The sequence below is a fragment of the Gobio gobio genome (genome assembly GCF_949357685.1).
Source record: "Gobio gobio genome assembly, chromosome: 14".
Lineage (NCBI taxonomy): Eukaryota > Metazoa > Chordata > Actinopteri > Cypriniformes > Gobionidae > Gobio > Gobio gobio.
In genome coordinates this window covers 26498212-26521198 of record NC_137107.1, presented here as the reverse complement: position 1 = coordinate 26521198, position 22987 = coordinate 26498212, and the positions used below count along the sequence as shown (strand labels likewise).

Sequence of the window (22987 nt, the reverse complement as noted above, 5' to 3'; positions counted from 1 at the left end):
GTGGGATTTGAACCGGGGTCTCTGGCGTGGGAGGTGTGAGATCAGGGGAGTGAAGTTTACTCGCAGCTCTTACTGCCTATACGTCCGTCACATCCGCACACCCTGTCCGCATGCACAGCCCAGTACAGCCAAAGGAGTATAATTTGAAAGGCTCACATGCTCAACTGTGCGCGAGACAGAGCGGAACATGAGGTATACCCGGGCCTTAAGGGCTGATATCCACAGAGATGATTGTTAACAAAACATAGTAGCAAACAAAAGAGAACATGACTAAAACTAAACAGAACAGGATGATGAAACTGTGAAAACAAGACAAGATCATGACATTCGGTTAGTATAATTATTCTATACAGAATTACTTTTCTATAGAGAACCGTGGATAATTAAAACAAGAAGTACTTAAACAGATGTTATTTTAATGTTGACCACTCTGTGCCACTAGAAGGTACTGAAAAGTTCAAGGTGAACTTGAGAACTGGGACAAATACGTTTCTCAGTGGAGTTTTTAGAAATGTGATCTCTTGACTTAACTAATACAATAGCAGAGCATAAACCATAAATCTTTGTTCATGGTTAATCCTTTTGTTTGTCTAATGATCTCTCTAAATAATTTGTTCAGTAAAAATACTTTACCTAACCTTTAAAATCTTCCTCATTCTCTACACCAAAAGACAGCAGCAATTTAATACTTATTTGCTCAACATGCAGAAAAAAAGCACACTAGCTACTGTTTGTGCCGCTGCATGTAAAAAATAATGATAAATGCAAATGTGTATATTCACACAAGATGAGATTTAAATTCAGGATTGAATTGCAAGAGAACTTTACAGCAAACACACCAGGTGAGTTCCCCTCCCCCTCTAACAGGTGGAGAAGAAGGCGTCACCCTGAGAAGCATTGTCTCTATGGGAACAGCATTTTAGTGCGCAGGCTTGTGTTAATATGCCTTAGGGTTATGGGTTTGCAACTCGCCATGGTTTCATGGCCTGCAGCCTGACTTTGCAATATAATTCTTAACCAAGAGTCAATCTGTTGTTATAGACTTTTTTATACCAAGAATAATGTAACTGGTGCTTAATGCAGTGTGTGGAATTTAATTTGTAATCCAAAGCTCCACAGCTAAAAGCTCAAACTTCCTTGCTGCTCAATATGTATCAGCTGGATGGATCTAATCATCTCTTAGAGATCTCTTAGATGTTTTTATTGCAGGTATGTTGAAATTACAATGGAATTAAATACATACATATATACAGTACATTTCCCCATCCTTCTTCTTGCCATTTATTCAGACTGGTTTTGGTCGGATCTGTCTGCCACCACCAATGGCAAACAGTACAGCTTGCATAAGGTTTGTATGCTGAGTGGTCTCTCTCAGAACGTGTTTTCACATCACTGCCCCAGTTGTAGAACAAAGGGCCAAACAGGTACAACCACTCCAACAGTCTTTTGTTTGCTGTAACTGACCATTTGTTTTATTTACCAGCTGAAGTACTGTTTTATATTATCACAATCAATGTTGATCATATTAAAGCAATACAATTGACAAATATTAGTCACAGTACTTAAATGGTTATAAAAATCTAGAAAACGCATTGAACCTTTAAACTCTGTAGAAAATATAATAAAACAATTGTACAAAATGTGGGGAACTACTCAGAAAAACTGAAGAATAGACATGAAGACTAAAAGAGAAGAAAAATATATTCCGTTTCTGTGTCCAGTGGAATTTTCCTAAGCAAATACATGTAAAGAGCTAAAGTCTTCCTCTTCCTGCCAACATACAATAGTGACAGACAAGCCATCAGACGAAATAAGTGACCAGTTTAATAAAAAACTTGCACATTTCTACTTATTTAAGTCTGCTTACAGAGAGCAAAGAATACATTTTGACACCAGTTACGCATTTGAATATCACATGACACAAAAAACAACAGTTGAACAAAAAACAGGCACATTAAAACAACAGCATATAAAAATATTATCAAACAGGAAATGCATAAAAACAAAAATCCCTGACAAGTAAACCAACGAAACCAGCCCTTGACGCACACACACACACACACCAATCAGACGAAAAGCAAATATTGACAGCATCGTATGACCCTTCATTGCGGAGTCCTTTCAGAAGTATCTCCACCCTTTGTGGGAGATCTTCAAATCCTTCTTCTTTGCTTTGTTTTTCTACAAGAAACCAATGTTTTAAACATAGTCCTTCCTGTCATATCCAACATTGGCAGAGCGTGGAGCGGAGTAGCCCATTCTCGGTGGATTGTACTTCTTCTCCTTTGGAGGACAGGTGCAGCACAGCAATGCTCCTCCGATCATTAACAGAACCGCAGCGGCAAACCCTATGTAGATTGATGCCCCGATCTCTCTTTGCTGAGCGGAGGACAGTAATGGGTTGTAGAAGTCCCGAATGATTTGGTTTGCAACCCAGGCCGCTGGAATGAGCTCCAGGATGCCGGCAAGAATGAACAGGATGCCGGAGACGATCATGACCTTAGCCTTGGCTGCTTCATCCTCAATACAATTGGTGCATTTGGCGCCCATGATGGAGATCATCACACCCAGAATGGCCAAGATGATGGCAATGATGGACATGGCTCTGGAAGCCTGCATGTCCTGCGTCAGTGCAAGCATGGAGTCGTAGATCTTGCACTGCATTTGTCCGGTGCTCTGTACAACACAATTCATCCACAAACCTTCCCAGATGACTTGTGCCGTGACGATGTTCGCGCCAACGAAGGCAGAGACACGCCACATAGGGAGAGCGCAAGCGACAATGCTAATGATCCAGCCGATAATGCCCAGGGCAATGCCCCCGATCTCCATTCCCATCGACATGCTGCCTGTTAGGTGTACTTTTTTACCTAGAGGAAAAGGAGATATTGGTTAGACGTGAATTTCATACGCTAAGAAAAGCAGTACTTTCAAATAGAAGGTTGAAAAATAGTGGAAGATCATTTACCAAGTGCTGAGACGTCAATATAGATGTATGTGTCCCAGTCCTGTGTCCTTTGTGTTGCCTGCGAATGTGCTTTGAAGCCAAGCAGCCTTTATATTCCCAAAGAAACAGGTGCGAACGGAGGAGGATCTTAGCTTGATGATGTGATACAGGTTAGTACACGTCACCTGCCTGACACAGCCACTGCGGGGAGATGAACAATGCGTTGGTTTTTGCTTTCGCGTGTAATCCAATTCCTACTAACATTGTGTGAAGTAGAGAAACAGGCTCAGTTAGGAAAAAGAACCTGGAAGCACAGGTCAGTAATCAGTGGGGTGGAGAAGAGGGATAACATTTCACCTGAATCGCACCGAGTGTTTCACACTGGATCCATCAGTGATGTTGCATCGGATCTCAAACTTTCTTAGGATTCAGGATAGCACTGATTAATGGATTTTATTGACTGACTTCAAAAGTGAAATATTAAGTATTGCTCATAATGACGTTTTTAGCATGCTGTGTAAACAACCTAAAAGTGTTGTAGGAAATGATCTTTCATTTCAACTATGATTAGTGGCAGTTGCATTAAAAAGCCTGTACGTTGAAAATATGTCTTCCAAAAATTCTGAAAACAACGGATGTAGAAATCTGGTGAAATGCGGAATTTTTTTTTAGTTTAGGCCTCCCATTCTCCCTTAGCCAAATAATGTCAGCTAAGCAGTAATGCAATAAGTCTATTTATTTAATTATTTCGTTATTTATCGCAAATTATATGCAAATTCATTCTGTAATTCTCAGAATTGGCTTTTTCTCGGATTATTATAGAGTTGCATAAATAGAGATTTTATTTTCGTTAACAACATTCTTGGTTACCTCATTCAAATTTTTTGGGCAAAAAATTCTTTAGGGTGGGACTCGATTTTGTCCATCAGGAATTGATTGGATCGTTGGACTGTTGTGATTGAAAGTGTTGGAAGTTACACAAGTTATGTAATCAGATTACTTTTTTCAGGTAACTAGTAAAGTAATGCAATACTTTTAAAGCCACAATATGTACATTTTCGCCGCCAGAGGTCACATATTCAAACAAAGGTGTAGCTTGATGACGGCTGGATTTCGCGGAGCTTTTATAATGCAGCAGACGACCGCTACCGCTTCCAGTCATGCGTATGTGGGGTGACCATAGACCGTAAAAAAATATGGACGACGCGACTTCATTGACTTCCTTTGACCATAGTTGAAGCTTTCATAGGCCCGCTCACGGCGCTGACATCTTGGGACCGAGTCTGCGCAGTAGCGATCTCGGGATCGGAGTTGCGCAGTAGAGAACAGGAAGTAGAGGCGCGATTATCAAAAGCCCGCCCACACTCTCGCAGATGCAGAATAATGAATTGTGTTGGTGTGAAATAAACAGTTATGGGAATGTAGAAATTAAAGCTTAAGCTCCAATCTCCTCCCAAAAATCCCGAAAAAAGTCCGTTAGTGCCTCAGTGACAACTTCACTCAGAGAAGCCGTCAATCTCAGCTGTCAATCATGACGTCACACCCCCGTATTTATAGCATCAAATAACTCACTAAAACTAAACTTATTTAAAAAACGAACACTTGAAATGAAATTATCGTAATAAAAACTGCCTAAAATGACAGAAACCATCTTTAGGAAACAATTATTTGAAGTGTAATTTAATTGTTTAGTGTGTCTCGCTCTCAATTCAAATACATGGAGAGGCGGGGTTTAGGAGCTATACTGGGACCGGCCACCGGGGGGCGATCGAGGCGCAGAAGCTTCAATTTCTGACAGGAGCACTACAGGCTTGGGGGTGACGCAGCGCTGTTTTATCATATTAGATACATTTGAGTGTTGAAAGTTATGTTATAATGCTACACTGTGCATTCGCTGGGTGGCTACTATGAGACACTCACACTGCAGTAAGCTAGATCGATATTAGGCATGGTAAAACATGGTACTCACTGTAAGTCAAGAAAACGAGATTTAAACAATAAGACTAACTGTGTTGAGCTATATAACAATGATTCGATGAATTATCCAAACAGTTGCCCACCTGTCTAATAAAACCAATAATATATTAAAGCGTCTTTGGTGTTTCCATGGTTTCTACAAAATAAAACCAGAAATCGAGGATAACGCGGGTATTATGTAATTGACAGGTGACGCACAGACACGATCTGTGTCCTGGTTAAAATTGTTTATTTCTCTGAATTTAAACATTCTTAGGAACATTTTGGATAATGTAAGTACACAAGTCAACAAAATATATAACAATTTTCTAGTAGTTTTGGATATTTGAATCCAAAAATCTTACATATTGTGCCTTTAAATTTAAAATAAAATAAAATAGTTACTTTTTCAAATAAGTAACACAAGTTACTTTGTATTCCCATTATATAGACTGACACCTCTCCTGTCCCCATGTTGAGAGAAGTGAGAGTAGTTCACTCTTTTTTAAGAGCGCAGTGTGTAAACATCATGTTCCTCAAAATAAAAACATGCAAACTCAAATATTACACAAACCTGCAATAATAATTGTTTTTTAGTTGCTGACGTTAGAATGTTAAACGTTCACTTCATAACTGCTATAATTTTTTTTATTAAATTTTATTAAAAAACAAAGCAAGCCCAGCCCAGGTGAGAAAAACACATCCATTAAAAATAACCAATTAGTAACTTTTTAGGGAGTAATTCAATATTTTAACATTACTTTTTTAAAAGTAACTTTCCCCAATACTGGTGAGTGACAGGTTGTCGCTCCCAATTTTTCCATAAATAAACTAATAAGAACTGTCCATTTTGATTTCATGGTGACTTTCAAATTTGTGTATTTATGAGGTCAATAATATTGATTGGACAAATACATCTAGTGTCCCGGGCACAACTGTTTTAAAAAGTTTTTTTATTTGCCACATAAATCCACTGTAGCTGCTTTAATGTTTCAGCAGCAGTCAGTTCTCACCACAGTTTTGAAAATTGCTTTAAAAGGGGGCGTGGTTTAGCGGCGGAGTGGAGAGGGACGAGGGGACACCATTTTATTTCACTCATATTAAAAGCATCAAAGCTTCCCACAAATGCACACAGCAAATTACCATTATGTTACACGCAACACAATATTCACGTTTTTTTAAGCTCACCGTTACACAAATACATATATATCCTGTGACACCTATAATTCAATGGACAATTAAATGCACAGCCATTCGCAATTTGTTCTCTGCATCGAAAATATATATGAACATGCTGTTGCATACCGGTACGTTGATAACTTATGAGGCTTATTTTGTTGAGTTTTTATAAGCCGTGGTCAGTTAAATGGCCGTGAAGAGCGGTTACACTCACAGTGTGGATGAATTGCGTTTGTGTGAAGACTCAGGATCTATTGAAGAGAATGTAGGCAGCGCAGAAACTCAAACAAAGCGGAAAAAACACTTGTTTTTGATCCATTAATGCATCTCTCACTTACTGTGTGCGATCTCACTGTTTGAAGCGCCAGTCAGAGGAAACTGCCTATCAACGCATGCTGTCATGAATTAAGCAACGCGTCTTCTCATAGGACAAAGACACGCAGTATCATGAATAATTATGAGACACCGATGACTCATCGCCGTACTATAGTACGAGAAAACGTCACATCCTATGACGTTGACATGAAGACGAATGAAGTTGAAAATAGAGTAAAAAGGTTTAAAATTAACTAGTTTTCTCCCACAATCAAAACTAACAGATGGTAACATTGTCTTCCATGATGTTCAACACACATACTTATGTTAAAATCTCAGAAATTTTGGTTTAGGGTTTCATGACCCTGTTTCTTTAAATCAGAAACTACCTTGTAACCAATCACCTCAAAGTGCCGGAGGCCTTTCTATTCTCTGGATTGAAGTCTCAAGAGAAGCCAGGTTCTCCCAATATATTTTTCTGTTCATACGAAAAATCGGGTAGATTATATATAAGGATATATATAAGTAATATATATAAGTGGGTGTATGGCTATGATGTATATTACGAAGTTATGATGAATATGCCTTTCTCCATGCATTTCAGGATGATTATGAAGAAGGCAGCTGTCTGACTCCGAGATGGCGAACAGGAAAATAGTTTGTGTAACATTAGCAACACATTATTAGCTATTTGATAATGTAATCAAGCAAAAGGCTAATCATAATAATTACGTTATGTGTCCGACGTTGTAAACCACAGTACAGCGTTTACCTCAGTAAGTTGAGCTAGTGGGTCTCTGAAGCTGCGTCCGAAATCGAATACTTCTCTACTATATAGTAGGCCTATGCGAAAAACAGTAGGGGTGCATTCCATTCGACAGGGTCCCTACGCACTGTTCACTGTTCCCTACTCCCTGAGCACGGTATATCAGTTGAAGTGGACTTCGCTGACAATAATCGCTCATTTGGAACTCCCTGCAACGTCATCAAAGAAAGGCAACGACGGGTGCAGATAACGATATAACAAATTAATATTGTAATTTACTTTACTTTTGAAAACCATATAATAAGCATATACAGATACAAAACACAGTATAGGCTATCTAAAACATATAATCAAAACATTTTACATTAGTTTTATTAGTTTACTTATAACCTGAATTGAATATGAACAGATTTGAAGCTGCACCTGTCATTCAATATGAAAATACTTTGATTTGGTTCAATATGTATGTAGGCTATGTAGGGGGCTAATTATCATATTCATGGTTCAGTATAGGGGAGAGCGGGGCACAAATATTATGTCAACAAATATTTTGTCAACAAAATACAATTATTAACTTTTTAAAATAAAATATTAGCATTTTTGAGTTTGACTACAAAACGTCGTTAAATACAGCTATACAGCATAGTTCAAAACATAATAATAATTAATAATTTCTGAACATTAAAGGGATAGTTCACCCAAAAATGAAAATTCTGTCATTATTTACTCACCCTCAAGTTGTTCCAAACCTGTATGAGTTTCTTTGTTCTGCTGAACACAAAAGAAGATACAAATAATGTTTGTAACAAAGCAGATAGAGCAACCATTGACTACCATAGTATTTTTTTCCCTACTATGGTAGTTAATAGTTGCTCTATCTGCTTGGTTACAAACATTCTTCTAAATATCATATTTTGTGTTCAGCAAAACAAAGAAACTCATACAGGTTTGGAACAACTTGAGGGTGAGTAAATGATGACAGAATTTTCATTTTTGGGTGAACTATCCCTTTAACTCTCAGTCATTATTCACCCTTTTCTCATGGTTTCTCAAAAGAATTCATAAAAGTATAGAATATAATGGCATATTTCTAATAGGGGCTCATTGTAACGCAGTGTTACAATGCACCCCATCTGCTCATCTGGGATTTAAATCGTGGCTCGTGTCTTCTGCTGGTTAGATCAGCATTAAAGAACGATCTCAACTGTTAAATAACAGATATAAGATTAAAATAATATCGGATTTGTCTTCTTTTAAATAAACACAAATAACATAGATGAAAACTAAACTTAAGTAAGAAATTTACTTTTGCTATGGTTAAATACATGTTCAGTAATATCTTCCAGAGATTTTTTAATTTTGGCGCTATTTTTTATCGAAATAATGTTGATATGGCAACTAGTAAATACACTAAGTTTCGTCATTCTGACATGTGTGGAAAGGGTTAAAACATGCGTGTTACAACTAACCCTGCGTTAGGTTGTGCCCCGTGCTCCCCTATTAAGGTATTAGTTCACTTTAAAATGAAAATTTCCTGATAATTTACACACTCCCATCTCATCCAAGATGTGTCTTTTTTACTTCAGTCGAAAAGAAAGTTTCCGAGGAAAACATTCCAGGATTTTTCTTCACATAATGTACTTCAAATGCAACCAATGGGTTGAAGGTCCAAATCAATGCAGTTTTTCGAAGGGCTTCAGAGGGCTCTGCACGATCCCAGCTAAAGAATAGGATCTTATCTAGAGAAACCATCAGTACTTTTCAAGAAAAAATTAACATTTATATACTAAATTGCTCATCTTACGCTGCTCTTCCACACACCATGGATTGCACAATCACGCGGAAAGGTCATGCTAGACGTAGGCGGAAGTACCACCGCAAGCGAACGTGTGAAGACTAATACAAACGCCCTTTACAAAAAAAAACCTCCATCTCCAACTTCAAAATCGTCCAACATTGTCATTTAACCATTTTTTGCTAAAGGACGTTTGTATTAGTTTTCGCACAAGCTCTTTGTAAACGCGGGGGTGGTACTTCTGCCTACCTTTAGCATGACCTTTCCGATGTGATTGCGCAATCCGTGGTGTGTGGCAGAGCAGCGCAAGATGAGCAATTTAGGTTAAAAAGTATATAATTTTTTTATTTTATTTGAGAAAATGACAGATGGTTTCACTAGATAAGACCATATTCCTCACCTGGGATCATGCAGAGCTCTTTGAAGCCCTTCGAAGCGCTTTGAAACTGCATTGATTTGGAACTTCAACATTTTGGTTGCCATTGAAGTCCATTATATGGAGAAAAATCCTGAAATGTTTTCCTCAAAAAACGTAATTCTTTTCCACTGAAGAAAGAAAGACATGAACATCTTGGATGGCATGGGGGTGAGTAAATTATCAGGACATTTTCTAATCCTTTAAATGAAGCAAGGGTTTATACATTCAAACTATTTTAGAGAAATATCAAAAATTGCTATTTTAAGCAAATAGTCTTTTCACCTCAGTTTACGCAATTGCTGTCGCACGTCTTTATTTTTTTAGACAAGTGAACATTTCTGTGACATGCAAGTAGGCCTGTGACACACTGTTTTACACCCTTACCATGTTAACCATCTTTCAAAATTTCAATTAAAACGTTGTAAAAGTGGCCTTTACCTGCTATTTAAAATAATAGGGCCCTTACCCAGGGTTAAGCGTTCAGAGTAAAAATCTCTTAATAACCATTATCAAAACTTCAACAAAAAAAGAAGAAAAAAAAAATCAAAGATCTGAAATGAAGACGTACATGCTGTTTCATTTATTTCTGTTTTTTTTTAATAATAATCAAGAATTCAATTATAATTCATATATACGTTATACTCATTCAAATATATATTCTAATTATTCAGTGATAAAACACAACAACAAACAACAACGCAAAAGTGCACAATATATTTAAATGTGACGAAACTTTGGGAGGTGCCTGCACATACAGAAGTCTCGTAGGTTCTCTGTTGTGTTGTCCAGTGGAACTTGAACTTAGAGCTTGAATCCAGTCTCGTGTTTGTGTCTCTCAAATCCACTTGTACTATATTTTGTAACACGTACACAGACTGTAGAAAAAAAAAAGATGTGGCTGTTGTTCATTGCTAAAGGCCAAAGCTGTTGTCTAGATATTTTCCATATCTCGACTTTGCTCTGTCCGAATTCTTTAATGAATAAGAATGAGAATGCCACTAAAATAAACATTAAACACAACTAAACATTTACAGAGTTGATTACAAATTCAAGCAAAGTATAAACATAATAGTACAACACAAGATTTTCCATTTTGTTATAGTCATTTTTTATTCTTTTAAGTGAAAGTATAAAAAAATATAAATTCACGAACAGCTGTGTAAAAACCGTAAAAGAAAATAAAGTAAAAAAAGTAAAGACTACAAAAATAAAACCACTGACTTTTCCCCAACTGAATTTTTTTCTTTAAAACACAAGATGATTTATGGAACTTGTGCTTAAATATATCTAACAATGTGTGGAGTGATAATGGACACCGAACAAAACAGAAGCATGTAGAAATATTCACATGGAGAAAAAGTAAACATTTTGAGTTACCTCCAACCCATATGGTCACAATTATCTTTCTATGAAAGATAGACAGTAGTCCCCAGAGGCCCTCAGACATAATCTCTCCTGTTGTATGTGCTCGGAGCCACTGAGTGGTGGGCTGAGTAGGCTATACGACTTTGCGGCTGGTACCTCTTCTCATCCTTAGGTGGGCAACTGCAGCACAGAATGGAGCCTCCGACCAGCAACAGAGCGGCTGCGGCCCAGCCAAGGTACAGCGATGCCCCTATTTCCATCTTCTGAGCTTCTGGTACAACTGGGCTGTAGAACTCCAAAATAACGGTGTGTGCTGACCAGGACACGGGAATAAGCTGCATGACCGCAGCAGTTATGAAAGCGGCACCAGAGCTAATCATCACACGGGCTTTGGCCCCTTCATCCTCAATGCAGTTGGTGCATTTGGCCCCCACTATAGCAACAAAGAGCGCAAGGACACCCACGATGATGGCCACCACCACCAGAGCGCGTGCCGCCTGTAGGTCCGCAGGAAGAGCCAACATAGAGTCGTAGACTTTACACTGCATCTGTCCGGTACTCTGAACCACACAGCTCATCCAGATTCCCTCCCAGTACACTTGTGCTGTGACGATATTGGTGCCGATGAATGCCGTGACCCTCCACATGGGCAAAGCACAGCACACAATGCTGAGAATCCAGCCAAGAACCGAGAGCGTGACGCCTACTAACTCCAGACCAAAAGCTGCCATGTCTCCGCACTTTCTGCTTTCAAATTTGCTCGGATCTCTCGTGTGCTCTCTCTTATGTTCACTGAGGCTCTCACTTCGTCTGTACAAGTCCTAGAGACAATTACATCAGGAATCTCCAAAATCACCAAAAGACCATTCAAGCATGGAGGTGGGTGTTGACACACTGAATCTCCTCTTCAAGGGCAGCTGGAATGTTCTGTCCTGGTAGAAATTTCCCCTGTTCTGAGAAAAATGGGCTGAGTTACCTAGATCCTGACATCAGATGATAAGGCGCGATCTTAGTATTGGTTAGCGCCCTCATAAAAAGGGGAGCTGCTTTCTGTGTAGCACTTAGACAATGTGGCTTCCAGCAAAAAGTTTGTTTAAACCAAAGGTTGGACTATTTGCCAATGTTAATAGATAACCCAAGGTAGCCCTGTAAAATATGCTCTTTAACGGACAATCATTGACAACACCAATGTAAACACCTTAGTTAAGGCCATAATGCATGCATACTGAAGTCTTAAAGGAGTAATTCACCCAAATATAAAACATTCTGTTGTTGTCTACTGATGCCAATAGTTTTTTTTTTTCTCTGTTTCCTTTCAAAATTAGCTATTTAGCAGAATGGTGCTAAAAAAAAAGCTCCAGAAAAGCCCATGAATTATATGGTGATGCACTTCTAGTCTTTTAAAGCCATACAATAAATAAAAGTGAGGAAAATGATGACACAAATTAATTAAAAAAATGTAAATAAAAACAGTGTTTAAAAAAAAAAGCCAATATATCCCAACATATATCTATATATTGGTTATATATTATAAATAGATTTACACTGTCTTACGAAGTCTGCCTTCTTTAGTAGTAAGCAAGTATGCTTAAACACACTAACTACTGAATTCAAAGTCCTGGTAGCAATCTAGGCCACCTTCGATTGCAGGCCATAAAGTCAGGCCGTAAAACATGTATTTATAATATTTCAGATCCCCATTTCCTGATTGAACAAAATGCAAAACATGCTGAGAGAGACCAGGTAAAGTGAAACTGTGGTTACCCATTATATTATGTCAGTATCTATTACAGTTCAAGCTTTGTTTACTTTGGAGAAACAGCCACGATTCTTCAGATGTGTACACACTTAAGAAAGCAGGAGTAGCAGGTGGCAATGTTGAAATTGAGAATGTACTCTTGTGAGTGGGAATGTTACTCATGCTGCTTACAAAAGTAGAAATTGTTGAACAGAATTGCTAAACCAAAGTACTAAAATTGTACTCATGCATCATCACATTGACACTAATACTTGTCAATATCATAACCACAGCCGCAGAAAATCAAACAAATGTTGAAGCTCTCGGTTTATCGCTTTCACAATGGAGAAGAATTAAGTTAAGTTTCCTATGTCATTACTTAATTAACATTTTGTGCCATTTTTTTCCACACCACATTAATAATCTGAATGTTATTTATTCTACAATACATATTAGTTTTATGTTGTTTTGTTTATACTTGATATCTTTTGGCCTCTGATACAGGATTAGTGTATTTGCTAAACAACATTAACTAATGCATTTCTGATAACACAACATAAGAAAGGTGTCGTCTGATTAATAATATGTGACCCTGGACCACAAAACCAGTCATAGTCGCACAGGTATATTTGTGACAATTGCTAACAATACATTGAATGGGTCAAAATTACAGATTTTTCTTTTATGCCAAAAATCATTAGGATACTAAGTAAAGATCATGTTCCATGAAGATATTTTGTAAATTTCCTGCCGTAAATAAATTATATATATATATATATAAAATATTATTATTAGTAATATGCATTGCTAAGGAGGGCCAGTAAAGATTTTCTCAATTTTTTTTATTTTCTTGCACCCTCAGATTCCAGATTTTCAAATAGTTGAATCTCGGCCAAATATTGTCCTATCCTAACAAACTACATCATCTGAAAGCTGAATAAATAAGGAATTTTTAAAAATTGACCCTTATGACTGGTCTTGTGGTCCAGGGTCACATATGTCAGTAAAGTTAACAGTGTTTGTTTACAGTGAAAACACTTGCATTGCAGTGAATGTGCGTGGGGTATTTTGAGTGTAAATACATCAGTGATGTGTCTTAAACCAGTTGATTTAAGACAAAGTTGATAAATAACTTATTTGACACAAGGAACTTGATAAACATTTTACTGGACATTCAATAACAATTACGGTTTTCAAAAGTTGAAACGGGACACACCCAGAGAGCCTGAAGCTAAAGAAAGATGTGTAGCACAAGTGTTGTAGCACAAATCCCAAACCCATATAACATTTTCTGTGTAGAAAAAAAAGAAAAAAGAAAAGAAAAAATAGTAATTGCCAAGCTAAGCTTTTACAAGACAACCCGAAACCGGTCTGTGTTTGATAAGCGAGTATGACATCATCAGCATTGTATTGGCCTACTTCCCTCTCAGAGAACACTGATTATATTTAAATGAGTTTCTGTGAGGCACGGCAGTGGTAGTGACTAATAAGTTTCAGTGGGAAGATGTTGTTAAGAACGGAGTGGGGGAGTGGCCAGTGCTTCATGTGGCACTCTATTGGCCCCCACTCTTGAAAGTTGTGTAATTATTTCCTGAGTTGATTTAATGTTTTGTTTTTGTTACAGGTGGAATTTCTTCTCTACATCCACAAACCAGCAAGCACAAAACATTTTACAATGTTGCCTTTTGGTAACAGTATAACATTTAAAAAATATTCCAGAAACTAGGCTACACATAGCCTATTATTAACCAAAATCAAACGTTTCAGAGACAAACTTTCTGATTAGCCTCAGACATCAAGTTATTTATTTTATTACATTCTCTTATTTACATTTTCTGAACTTAAAGAGACTTTTTGAGCATTAGCTCTACTAAAACTAACTCGCGTGCAAAGTGGGTGAAAATGACACTTCCTCTCACGTCAAATTAACTTCGTTTTGAAGGTAGTTTTCCACTTCCAGTTCCTGGTTGTTAAAAATCTGGTAAAGACCCGATCCTCATTGCGAGTTTCGAGGTGTATGTAATAGAAAATGACTAATATAAACCAATAAACCGTGGAACAAGTGTCCGTGAGGCAGAATGCGTCACTGTCCTCGTCTGGAACTTCTGTCTAAAACAATTACATATGAAGCCACTAGTGGGCATACATTTACCATACAAAACATCACACGCAACACATTACATTACACATGAACGTGAAATATTGGGTTGACTTAAATATTATGTAACACTTAAGTAATAGGCTACTATTAAGCTGTACTATAAGCTTTGTATTTATATGTTAGTAGATAGATTAACTTTCTGAATTAAACGCTTGTAGCTATCTTAGCATTTTCACAAGCGTTTTTGTAAATGTAAATTTGACACATCAGTAGGCTACGTTGTAAAGTTAAAATGGTTAACAGCATTCTAAGTCTGAAAATATTGTTTATGTAAGTTAAAGGCTTACAGGTTCTCAGAAGAACCAATCCCATGTGAAACAGCCCCTTATCAACGAAGGGTGTCTCTGTTTGACTCAAATATCATATTTATTTTTCTGAATGTGATATTTGAAACAGGTGAAGATATATATATATATATATATATATATATATATATATATATATATATATATATATATATATATATATATATAATATGAATGACCAGGCTGTGTGTGTGTGTGTGTGTGTGTGTGTGTGTTTACATTTGGCCTTATTATTCTTCTGGTATTGTCAGTTAAACAGACTTGTTGCTGCGACGACCTGAGCTGTTCAGTCTTGCCCAGGCAAAGTGTCAACATTCACCTGTGCTCCGGCAGAAACCGGTTTGACCAGTTTCTAGTGGGTACAGGTGCATTTGGGCTGCTCCTCCCCCACAGTGTCAGGGAACTCTTGAGAAATAGTTGCCATGGGAATCGCTAACCTACTGAGTAAGACACTAAGTAAATATAGCAATATTGTCACATAGCCTATGTGTCATATCCACAAGCAATACGTTTTACTTGAGATATCTTTGACCTGAATGGAGTGCGACGAGATAATGGCCAGTGCTCCACAACCTACGGGAAACATTAAAATAATCTCAACATCTGCTCTATTGTGTCATATCGTTAGCCTCATAGCATAATTGCCTAAGTCATATTTCAATGTTTTTGGTAAACAAGAAAAAAAAACATTTTTAGGTATTTTTTCACAGTAAAGTTAGGCAGATATCTCAATTGGGCCAATGACTTAGGCAATAATGCTATGAGGCTAACGATATGAAACCAGCTGCCACTTGGTTTTGGCACTATGTTTTATAATTAAAATAATATAATTTAAAAACAGAATAAAAATAATTTTAAAATAAAATGTATACATTGATGTCATTTTGTAATTGTATGTATTAATAGGCTTATTAATATTAGCTTATTTATTAATGAGTTTCGACTGTCAGCACTTTTATTTCACACCATCCCGCATTTTCCAGTACATTGTGTTTGTTTGGGGGTTTTTTTCCCTGGGAAAATGATAATGTGATCACTTCCTGTCAGAAGCATTTCCTGTCTATACTCTGTCCCTTAAATCTATCAAAAGGCACATGTTATTGGTTTATTTTACTAACCCGTCCATAGATTTAATTACATTGATATTTGAATTTTTAAGAGTAAACAATAGAGAAAACCATATAAGGGACTGTGTCCGCAATGAAAAAAATGTCAAGGGAGTGACTCAGCCTAGGTTCAGTCACATCTCATGAAGTAACCAAAAACCAGTAGAGCGGGTAATTCGTCAGAAGTCCTGCCCCCAAAGCACAGGCAGTTTAAAGCATCAGCACACACCCTCTGAGGCATACACCTGTAAGCAGTGCGAAGAGAGCCTCCACAAGAGACGAAAAAGAGATAACGATCATGGTGTCTACTGGGCTTCAGTTAGTGGGCATCGCCCTGGGTATCATAGGATGGATCGGTGTCATTGTGGTCTGCGCTCTTCCCATGTGGAAAGTTACAGCCTTCATTGGCAGTAACATCGTCACATCACAGATTTCGTGGGAGGGAATCTGGATGAGCTGCGTCGTGCAAAGCACCGGACAGATGCAGTGTAAAGTCTACGACTCCATGCTGGCCCTCAGCTCAGACCTTCAGGCCGCCCGCGCTCTCACCATCATTGCCGTCGTGATTGGAATCCTGGGCATCTTGCTGGCGATGGCTGGAGGCCAGTGCACCAATTGCGTTGAGGACGAGAGCTCCAAAACCAAGGTCGCTATCACTGCCGGTGTGATTTTCATCATTGCTGGGGTGCTGTGTCTGGTCCCAGTGTGCTGGACGACCCACGTCATCATCAGGGACTTCTACAACCCCTTGGTGTACGAAGCACAGAAGAGAGAGCTGGGAGCAGCGCTTTACATCGGCTGGGGAGCCGCCGCCCTGTTGATCATCGGGGGAGCTTTGCTCTGCTGCAACTGCCCACCAAAGGAGGAAAGGGGAAAATACACAGCCAAATATAATGCTACCCCTCGCTCTGAAGCCTCTGCGCCCTCTGGCAAAAACTTTGTGTAAATGATCAACTCAAAAATGGACTCTACAGTGCCTATAATGTTTACAATCTTGGTTTTTCCAGGATGTAGCGGCTCAAAAAGAGTTTGCAGCAGGTATCATGAGGACTTGAAATGCAGTCAATGAAACGCTGATGCTACAAGTTTTCTAAAAACATTTTAAATATATATTCAGCGCAAAGACAACGGGGAACCACATTAAAAAAAACTTCTGCATTTAAAAGAGGCTATCTGGAAATCTGTCTTGTTTAAGTATGATCAAATTTTCCTCTTGTATGTGGTCATGTGTTTTTTTGTTGTTCAAAATGGATTTTCATTTATTCAAGTATTTTTCAATGTTAATTTTTGTTGTTGTTGTTGTAAATATTACATTTTTTTTTACTGCAAAAAGCATTTTTTTTCCCTGATATAAACTTGTCCAAATGAAAAAAATAAACAATGTTTGTATCACACCTGTCTTTTGGAGTGTCTGTCAACTATATTAAATGCATTTGCATGGGCGTTAACATGAGTGTCATATTACAGCCCTCCATTATCTGTTACCCACCCTGTGGCACATTCGAGATTTCAAAAGAGTCCCAGCGTACAAAACATTCTCAAAGGGAGTTGTCAAAAAATAAATCCAGAACAGGTGTGGTTTTTCAGGTCCACAGTTAGAGCCAACGCATACATTCAGACAAGGCTAAACATGATCTAGGTTTGGCTTGTGTTTACTCAGTGTTGCTTGTAATTAATTATAGACAAATTATGAATCATTTGTTTTTTTCTTCTTCTTTTCAACAAAACAAATTTAATTGTGAAAGTCGATAGCAACCTGGGGTGTGCATTCAGAATTTGCCGGTTTCTGCGGTATTCTATCATCACAGTGTCAAGCAAAACAAGGAGAAGGATCTAATTGCAGCACTTTAATAATAACAAAGTAGATATCCACAATGACCACAATGAAGAAGAACACATGGCAGCATAAACAACACAAGACGAAGAAATTAACAAACTGAGGGCTATAAATACGCAGAGGCAAACGAAGGAGCTAAATAAACAACAGGTTAACTTAATTAGTGATTAACTGGCACACAAGACAAGAGGAAACTAGTGCGGTGTTCGAAATCGCCCACTATACCCTCATTCACTATTCCCTATTCTCCTCTAATATAGTCCACTTGAATTCAGACACTGAGTGCGCCGGGAAGACCGTTGCATTTTTAGTTTTTGCTTGCCGTTTAACCCTTAAACGCATACCTCGGATCTTTAGTGTCCCGGGATGTCATTCGCTACCCTCCTCCTCGTTCATTTTTTAATGTTAGATATCAACCTTCTAAGTATTCCTCAATCAATTAATTACAAACAATATAACAAGAAAAAAATTACAAAATTTTGCCCAACCCTGATAAGACAACAACAAAAAAAATCTTATTTATGACACAAAATACCCATAATAATGTTAAGCGATTTCAAAAGCACTCTTTTGTGCTTTTTTTTATTCATTTGGACTGCCACGTGGTTTCTTAAGTTGTCCAGCTCTCCATACACCTCACACAATAGTCAAAGAATATCAAATGTCTGCTTTTCTTTTTGCTTCTTTTTATGCTAGAACTCCACCCAAGGTTTGTGGGCTATAAAACCCTAACAAATAAAACGTCTCAGACGCTTTGCGCAATCATCCATGAAGTGACCTGTGTCTGGCAACAATGGCATCTCAAGGCATCCAGATCCTGGGCATCATGCTTGCCATGGTAGGCTGGTTGGGGACCATCGTCACCTGTGGCATGCCAATGTGGAGGGTCACGGCCTTTGTTGGAGCGAACATTGTCACAGCACAAATCATCTGGGAGGGTCTGTGGATGAGCTGTGTCGTGCAGAGCACCGGACAGATGCAGTGTAAGGTCTACGACTCCATGTTGGCTCTATCACAAGATCTGCAGGCTTCCAGGGCCATGGTTATCCTCTCCGTCATGGTGGGCGTCTTTGGATTCCTGATGGCTGTGGTTGGAGGAAAGTGTACCAACTGCTTGGAGGACGAAACAGCCAAAGCCAGGGCGTGCATCGTTTCAGGGGTGGTTTTAATTATCGCTGGCTTTCTCCTCCTTATACCGGTGTGCTGGTCTGCACACACTCTTATCAGGGACTTCTACAACCCTTTAGTAACAGAAGCCCAGCGGAGGGAGCTTGGAGCCTGTCTCTACATAGGCTGGGGATCTGGAGGCCTCTTGTTGATGGGTGGTGGGCTTCTTTGTTGGAACTGCCCATCCAATGACAATAGGCGCTACACGGCAACCAAATACGCCCATGCAAGATCTCTGACCCCAGTAATGGATTACGTGTGAGAAAACAAGCATAACTTGAAGATATATGGCAAGTACTGTGCAAAATGACACATTGCACACGTCATGCAAATTACCATGGCTTTGTCACTTGCTTAATGAAAGGTGATGAATATGAGTTGACAACTGTTTATTTACAATAAAAATGTGATCAAAATAAAATTATGTTTGTGTGTGATTGACCATGAAAACAGATGTTAGCTCTGAATACATTAGTGCGTTTTTTTTAAAAGAACACTGTTTATCATTTCAGCTTTTTCCCCATGCATACAATTGATATTTCTTTGTCGAAGAAACTATTTGCACTCCAACTACTGCGCAAAATGAAACAAGCTCAGCTCAAGCATTAATAACAGAGCCTTGCTACACCCGTTTTAAACAAGCCTAAAATCAAATGTAAAATCAACAGTAACTTACTGGCAACAAATAGCCAGCAAGCTTCTGTATTTTGTTCCACTGTAATATTTCTGTAAATCTGACTATAGTAGTTCACAACATACTGTTTAATAACTTACAGTATATTTATGCTGTAAAATTAATTACAGTTCTTGTTTTTGCACTGTATTTTAAAATACTGTAAAGTTACTATGCAGTATAATTGATTACGGTAGTTTTTATATTCACATATACACAACATATTATACACAATCTGTTACACGCTTAAACAAAAGAATGAAATATAAAGGCTTGTATGCAAAAAATATTTCAGTGATATTACTGATTATTAGATGTCACGTCAATTATGACAACATTCAGAAGTCTGTTTAAAAACTTTTATTAAAATTAAATTTCATTAAACTGTAAAAACACTTTCCAGACTTGGCAGCTAGGGCCAAGTGTTGTTAGTGTAAGTGTTGTTTTTGAGGGTCAACGACAAGTAAGGATGTCAGAGATTATAAAAAGGAGACAAAAATGTAAATGCATATGGCCATGAGTGTATTCATGTTGGATAAGTTTTTATTATTTATTGTTTGATAACACTTAAATATGTTAGCCTAAGTGGTATCATCATCAAGTAAAACTTTTCTTGCATATAAAATACATGTGAGTGAATATATGAGATTTTTTTTGAAAAATAAATAAATAGATAGATAAATAAATAATGACATGTACGCAGTTTCACCAATTTTTTTTTTTTTTTTACTAAATAGACAAAAAAGATCGTCACTTGACCATATGAATATAGGCCTAGAGATTTTATTTGGGTCATTACTTCATTTTTCTTTTTGCAGTTTGATCTTTTTACAAAATAAATGTTCTATTGGCTACGCCTATTAAAACGGTCTATGTAGCCTATGTATAGGTTATATAACATTTGATAATTAGATAGGCCTACTGTCAAGTGTAACCTTTTAATTTCACTACAGGACCCTTAGTAGCCTACAACACAAATAAAAGGCAAACTCAGACAAAAGTTCTGATCTTCTAAATACAATTTCTTTTCCCGGGGCGTTTGGGTTTTTGGCGATGAATGCTCGTTCGTCTTTCGGCGGACACTGACAGCCGAGTATCGCGCCCCCGGTGAGCAGCAGCCCCGCGGCACGCCAGCCCACGTAGAGACGCCCCGAACTCCCGCTTGTGCACTTCCGACAGGAACGGGTTGTAGAAATCCCGCACGATGGTGATGACAGACCAGCAGACAGGTGTGAGACACAGCAGTCCGGCGATTATGGAAAAAAAAAAACACTCCCGCTGATATGACAACTCTCTTTCGCGGTTTTGTTCTCGATACAGGTGGTGCATTGCATTTCCCTCCTGCAACTGCCAGGAGAATGCCGACGACAGAGAGCAAGATGGAAATGATGAGTAAAGCTCGCGCGGCTTGCGGTTCCACGGGCAGCGCGAGCATTGAATCGTACACTTTGCACCACATGTAGGCTACCCCGTACCACACAACCCATCCACAATCCCTCCCAAATGATCTGCCATCACGATGTTTCTGCCGATGAAAGCTGTAGATTTCCACATCGGAAGGGCGCATGTTATGGACCCCAGAAACCCAACAAATGACAGGGGAACCCCTAAAATCTGCAGCCCAAAAGATGCCATGGTTCTTCGTCACCCCTTTCGTTTAACTTTACTGAGAGGGCATTTATATGTAGATCCCCCCATACGCATCGGGGTGGGATTTGGAACAAAAGTTCTATCACAGCATTGCAGGCCTTTCCTAGCACAGCATTTTTAATTCTTGGGTTATTTTAGAACATCTTAAATTATGTATGTATTTTAATTAACATATTATGTGGAAATTTTATTGATGGGATTTCTACGAATTTTTGGAATAAAACTCATTTTATGGCTTAAATACACACAACTAATAAAACACACATTTTGCGTCATGTGACAAAATGATGGGCTATGTATAGCTTGCTTGATGCCAAAAAAAAAAAGCAATAAAAGTATATTCTGATAATTACCTTGTTTTTTTCTATGTTGTCTTCACACACCTGGGGCCTATACCATGAAGCCGGTTTAGCTGCTAACCAGATATGTTAAAGCTTAGTTTGTGCCAACCCATATAGGTACCATTAAAGTGGTTTGGCTTTTAGCAGTGTTCATCTCTATAGCAACTTGCGCTCTGAATAAGAGATTTCAAACTGAAATTGGACCAATCAGCTGTGAGCAAAGTGACACACCTCTGATGCAATAAAGTCACTCCCCCTGTTACTCCAAATTAAAGGTCAAAGCAAATGGTTTTCAAAGACTACAGTGTCTGGCTTTTAACAATGCTTATTTATAATAATAATAATAATTTTGAATGATTTAGATATCATTTATGTAATTATTATACCCTTAATCAATTACACGTGTCATTTTAGTGAATCAATCATTAATAGGCACTAGTTAACATTAATATAAATAGCCGCCTATATAAAGGTCATAAAAAATAAGCTTTAAAATCAATAAATAAAGCTAAAAATATTACTACATGTGAGCTTAAATGTTAAATTCTCTCTATATATATCAACTAAACTACCTTCATTAACTTTTACTTGCATTTACATATAAGATTTTTCTTTAAGTTTTCCTCTTTCATAGCTCTTTTCTTCTTACTGTGTAAATTTGTTTAAATTCTTAATATTTTTCAGTCATGTATAATATAATATAATATTCTACAGAAGAGAGAAGTGAATCTCAGTTTCACTGATCCACAGCATGTGATTGGCTGTTCACAACCGATGTCACAGCTAAACTCCTAAACTCATGGATCAAAGCCAGAGAAACTCAGGGAAAGCATCATGGGACCAACAAAGCCTGAATAGATTGGTTTGGTTTTGTCAACTCAAAACTAATCCTGTAACACTGAGTTTGTTAAACTACCATCATGGTACAGGCCCCAGGTGTCTATCATATCAAGCTCTTCACACTGACACACTGTTGTCACCCACACTTTTGAAGAAAAAAAAAAACTTTATCTAGTTGCTATTGTGGGTGTGGTAATAAAGGTGGCCATGTTTTGGTCTGACCCTCATTTAACAAAAATCAAATAAACAGAAATGTCTGTTCTATATTTAATTTAATAAAAATGAGAACAGGGGCTAATATAAAATGAGGCTAATATTGTGATAATAATATTATGAATAATAATAATACATTGTTATATTTTATAACTAATGTTACTAATGTTAGTACAACTCAAGTTTAAACGAGTGAGTTTGAAACAAGTGTGTTT

The 22987-nt window shown here is 37.8% G+C and overlaps 4 protein-coding genes and 1 pseudogene across 6 annotated transcripts; 2 read left to right on the top strand and 3 right to left on the bottom strand.

Moving 5' to 3' along the window:
- Window positions 1-1037: 1037 nt before the first annotated feature.
- Window positions 1038-21894, bottom strand: LOC307136966 (claudin-3-like). Of its 2 annotated transcripts, XM_079834373.1 has the most exons (4): window positions 10754-11696; window positions 10132-10251; window positions 2969-3148; window positions 1038-2870 (listed from the first exon to the last, which is right to left on the bottom strand). In XM_079834373.1, exon 4 carries the CDS (start codon window positions 2842-2844, stop codon window positions 2200-2202), a length of 645 nt encoding a protein of 214 aa, XP_079690499.1. In that variant the 5' UTR covers window positions 2845-2870; window positions 2969-3148; window positions 10132-10251; window positions 10754-11696; the 3' UTR covers window positions 1038-2199. The 2 variants fall into 2 exon arrangements, with proteins under 2 accessions (XP_079690499.1, XP_079690498.1); XM_079834372.1 differs by lacking the exons at window positions 10132-10251; window positions 10754-11696 and adding an exon at window positions 21732-21894.
- Window positions 9668-11813, bottom strand: LOC307136964 (claudin-3-like). The gene is made up of 2 exons (XM_079834370.1): window positions 10754-11813; window positions 9668-10251 (listed from the first exon to the last, which is right to left on the bottom strand). The coding sequence occupies exon 1, from the start codon at window positions 11470-11472 to the stop codon at window positions 10816-10818; it is 657 nt and encodes a 218-aa protein (XP_079690496.1). The 5' UTR covers window positions 11473-11813; the 3' UTR covers window positions 9668-10251; window positions 10754-10815.
- LOC307136965 (claudin-4-like) lies at window positions 16281-18329 on the top strand. Its single transcript, XM_079834371.1, has one exon. It carries the CDS (start codon window positions 16350-16352, stop codon window positions 16995-16997), a length of 648 nt encoding a protein of 215 aa, XP_079690497.1. The 5' UTR covers window positions 16281-16349; the 3' UTR covers window positions 16998-18329.
- Window positions 18682-19317, top strand: LOC307136967 (claudin-4-like; the record flags this gene model as incomplete). The annotated part of the gene is made up of 1 exon (XM_079834374.1): window positions 18682-19317. The coding sequence occupies one exon, from the start codon at window positions 18682-18684 to the stop codon at window positions 19315-19317; it is 636 nt and encodes a 211-aa protein (XP_079690500.1).
- Window positions 20676-21363, bottom strand: LOC307137086 (claudin-like protein ZF-A89; annotated as a pseudogene). The gene has a single exon. The product of its transcript is annotated as a claudin-like protein ZF-A89 (transcript).
- Window positions 21895-22987: the final 1093 nt, after the last annotated feature.

Excerpts from the sequence above, each read along its gene's own strand:
- LOC307136966 (XM_079834372.1), bottom strand. The coding sequence starts at position 2,844 with ATGTCGATGGGAATGGAGATCGGGGGCATTGCCCTGGGCATTATCGGC.
- LOC307136964 (XM_079834370.1), bottom strand. The coding sequence starts at position 11,472 with ATGGCAGCTTTTGGTCTGGAGTTAGTAGGCGTCACGCTCTCGGTTCTT.
- LOC307136965 (XM_079834371.1), top strand. The coding sequence starts at position 16,350 with ATGGTGTCTACTGGGCTTCAGTTAGTGGGCATCGCCCTGGGTATCATA.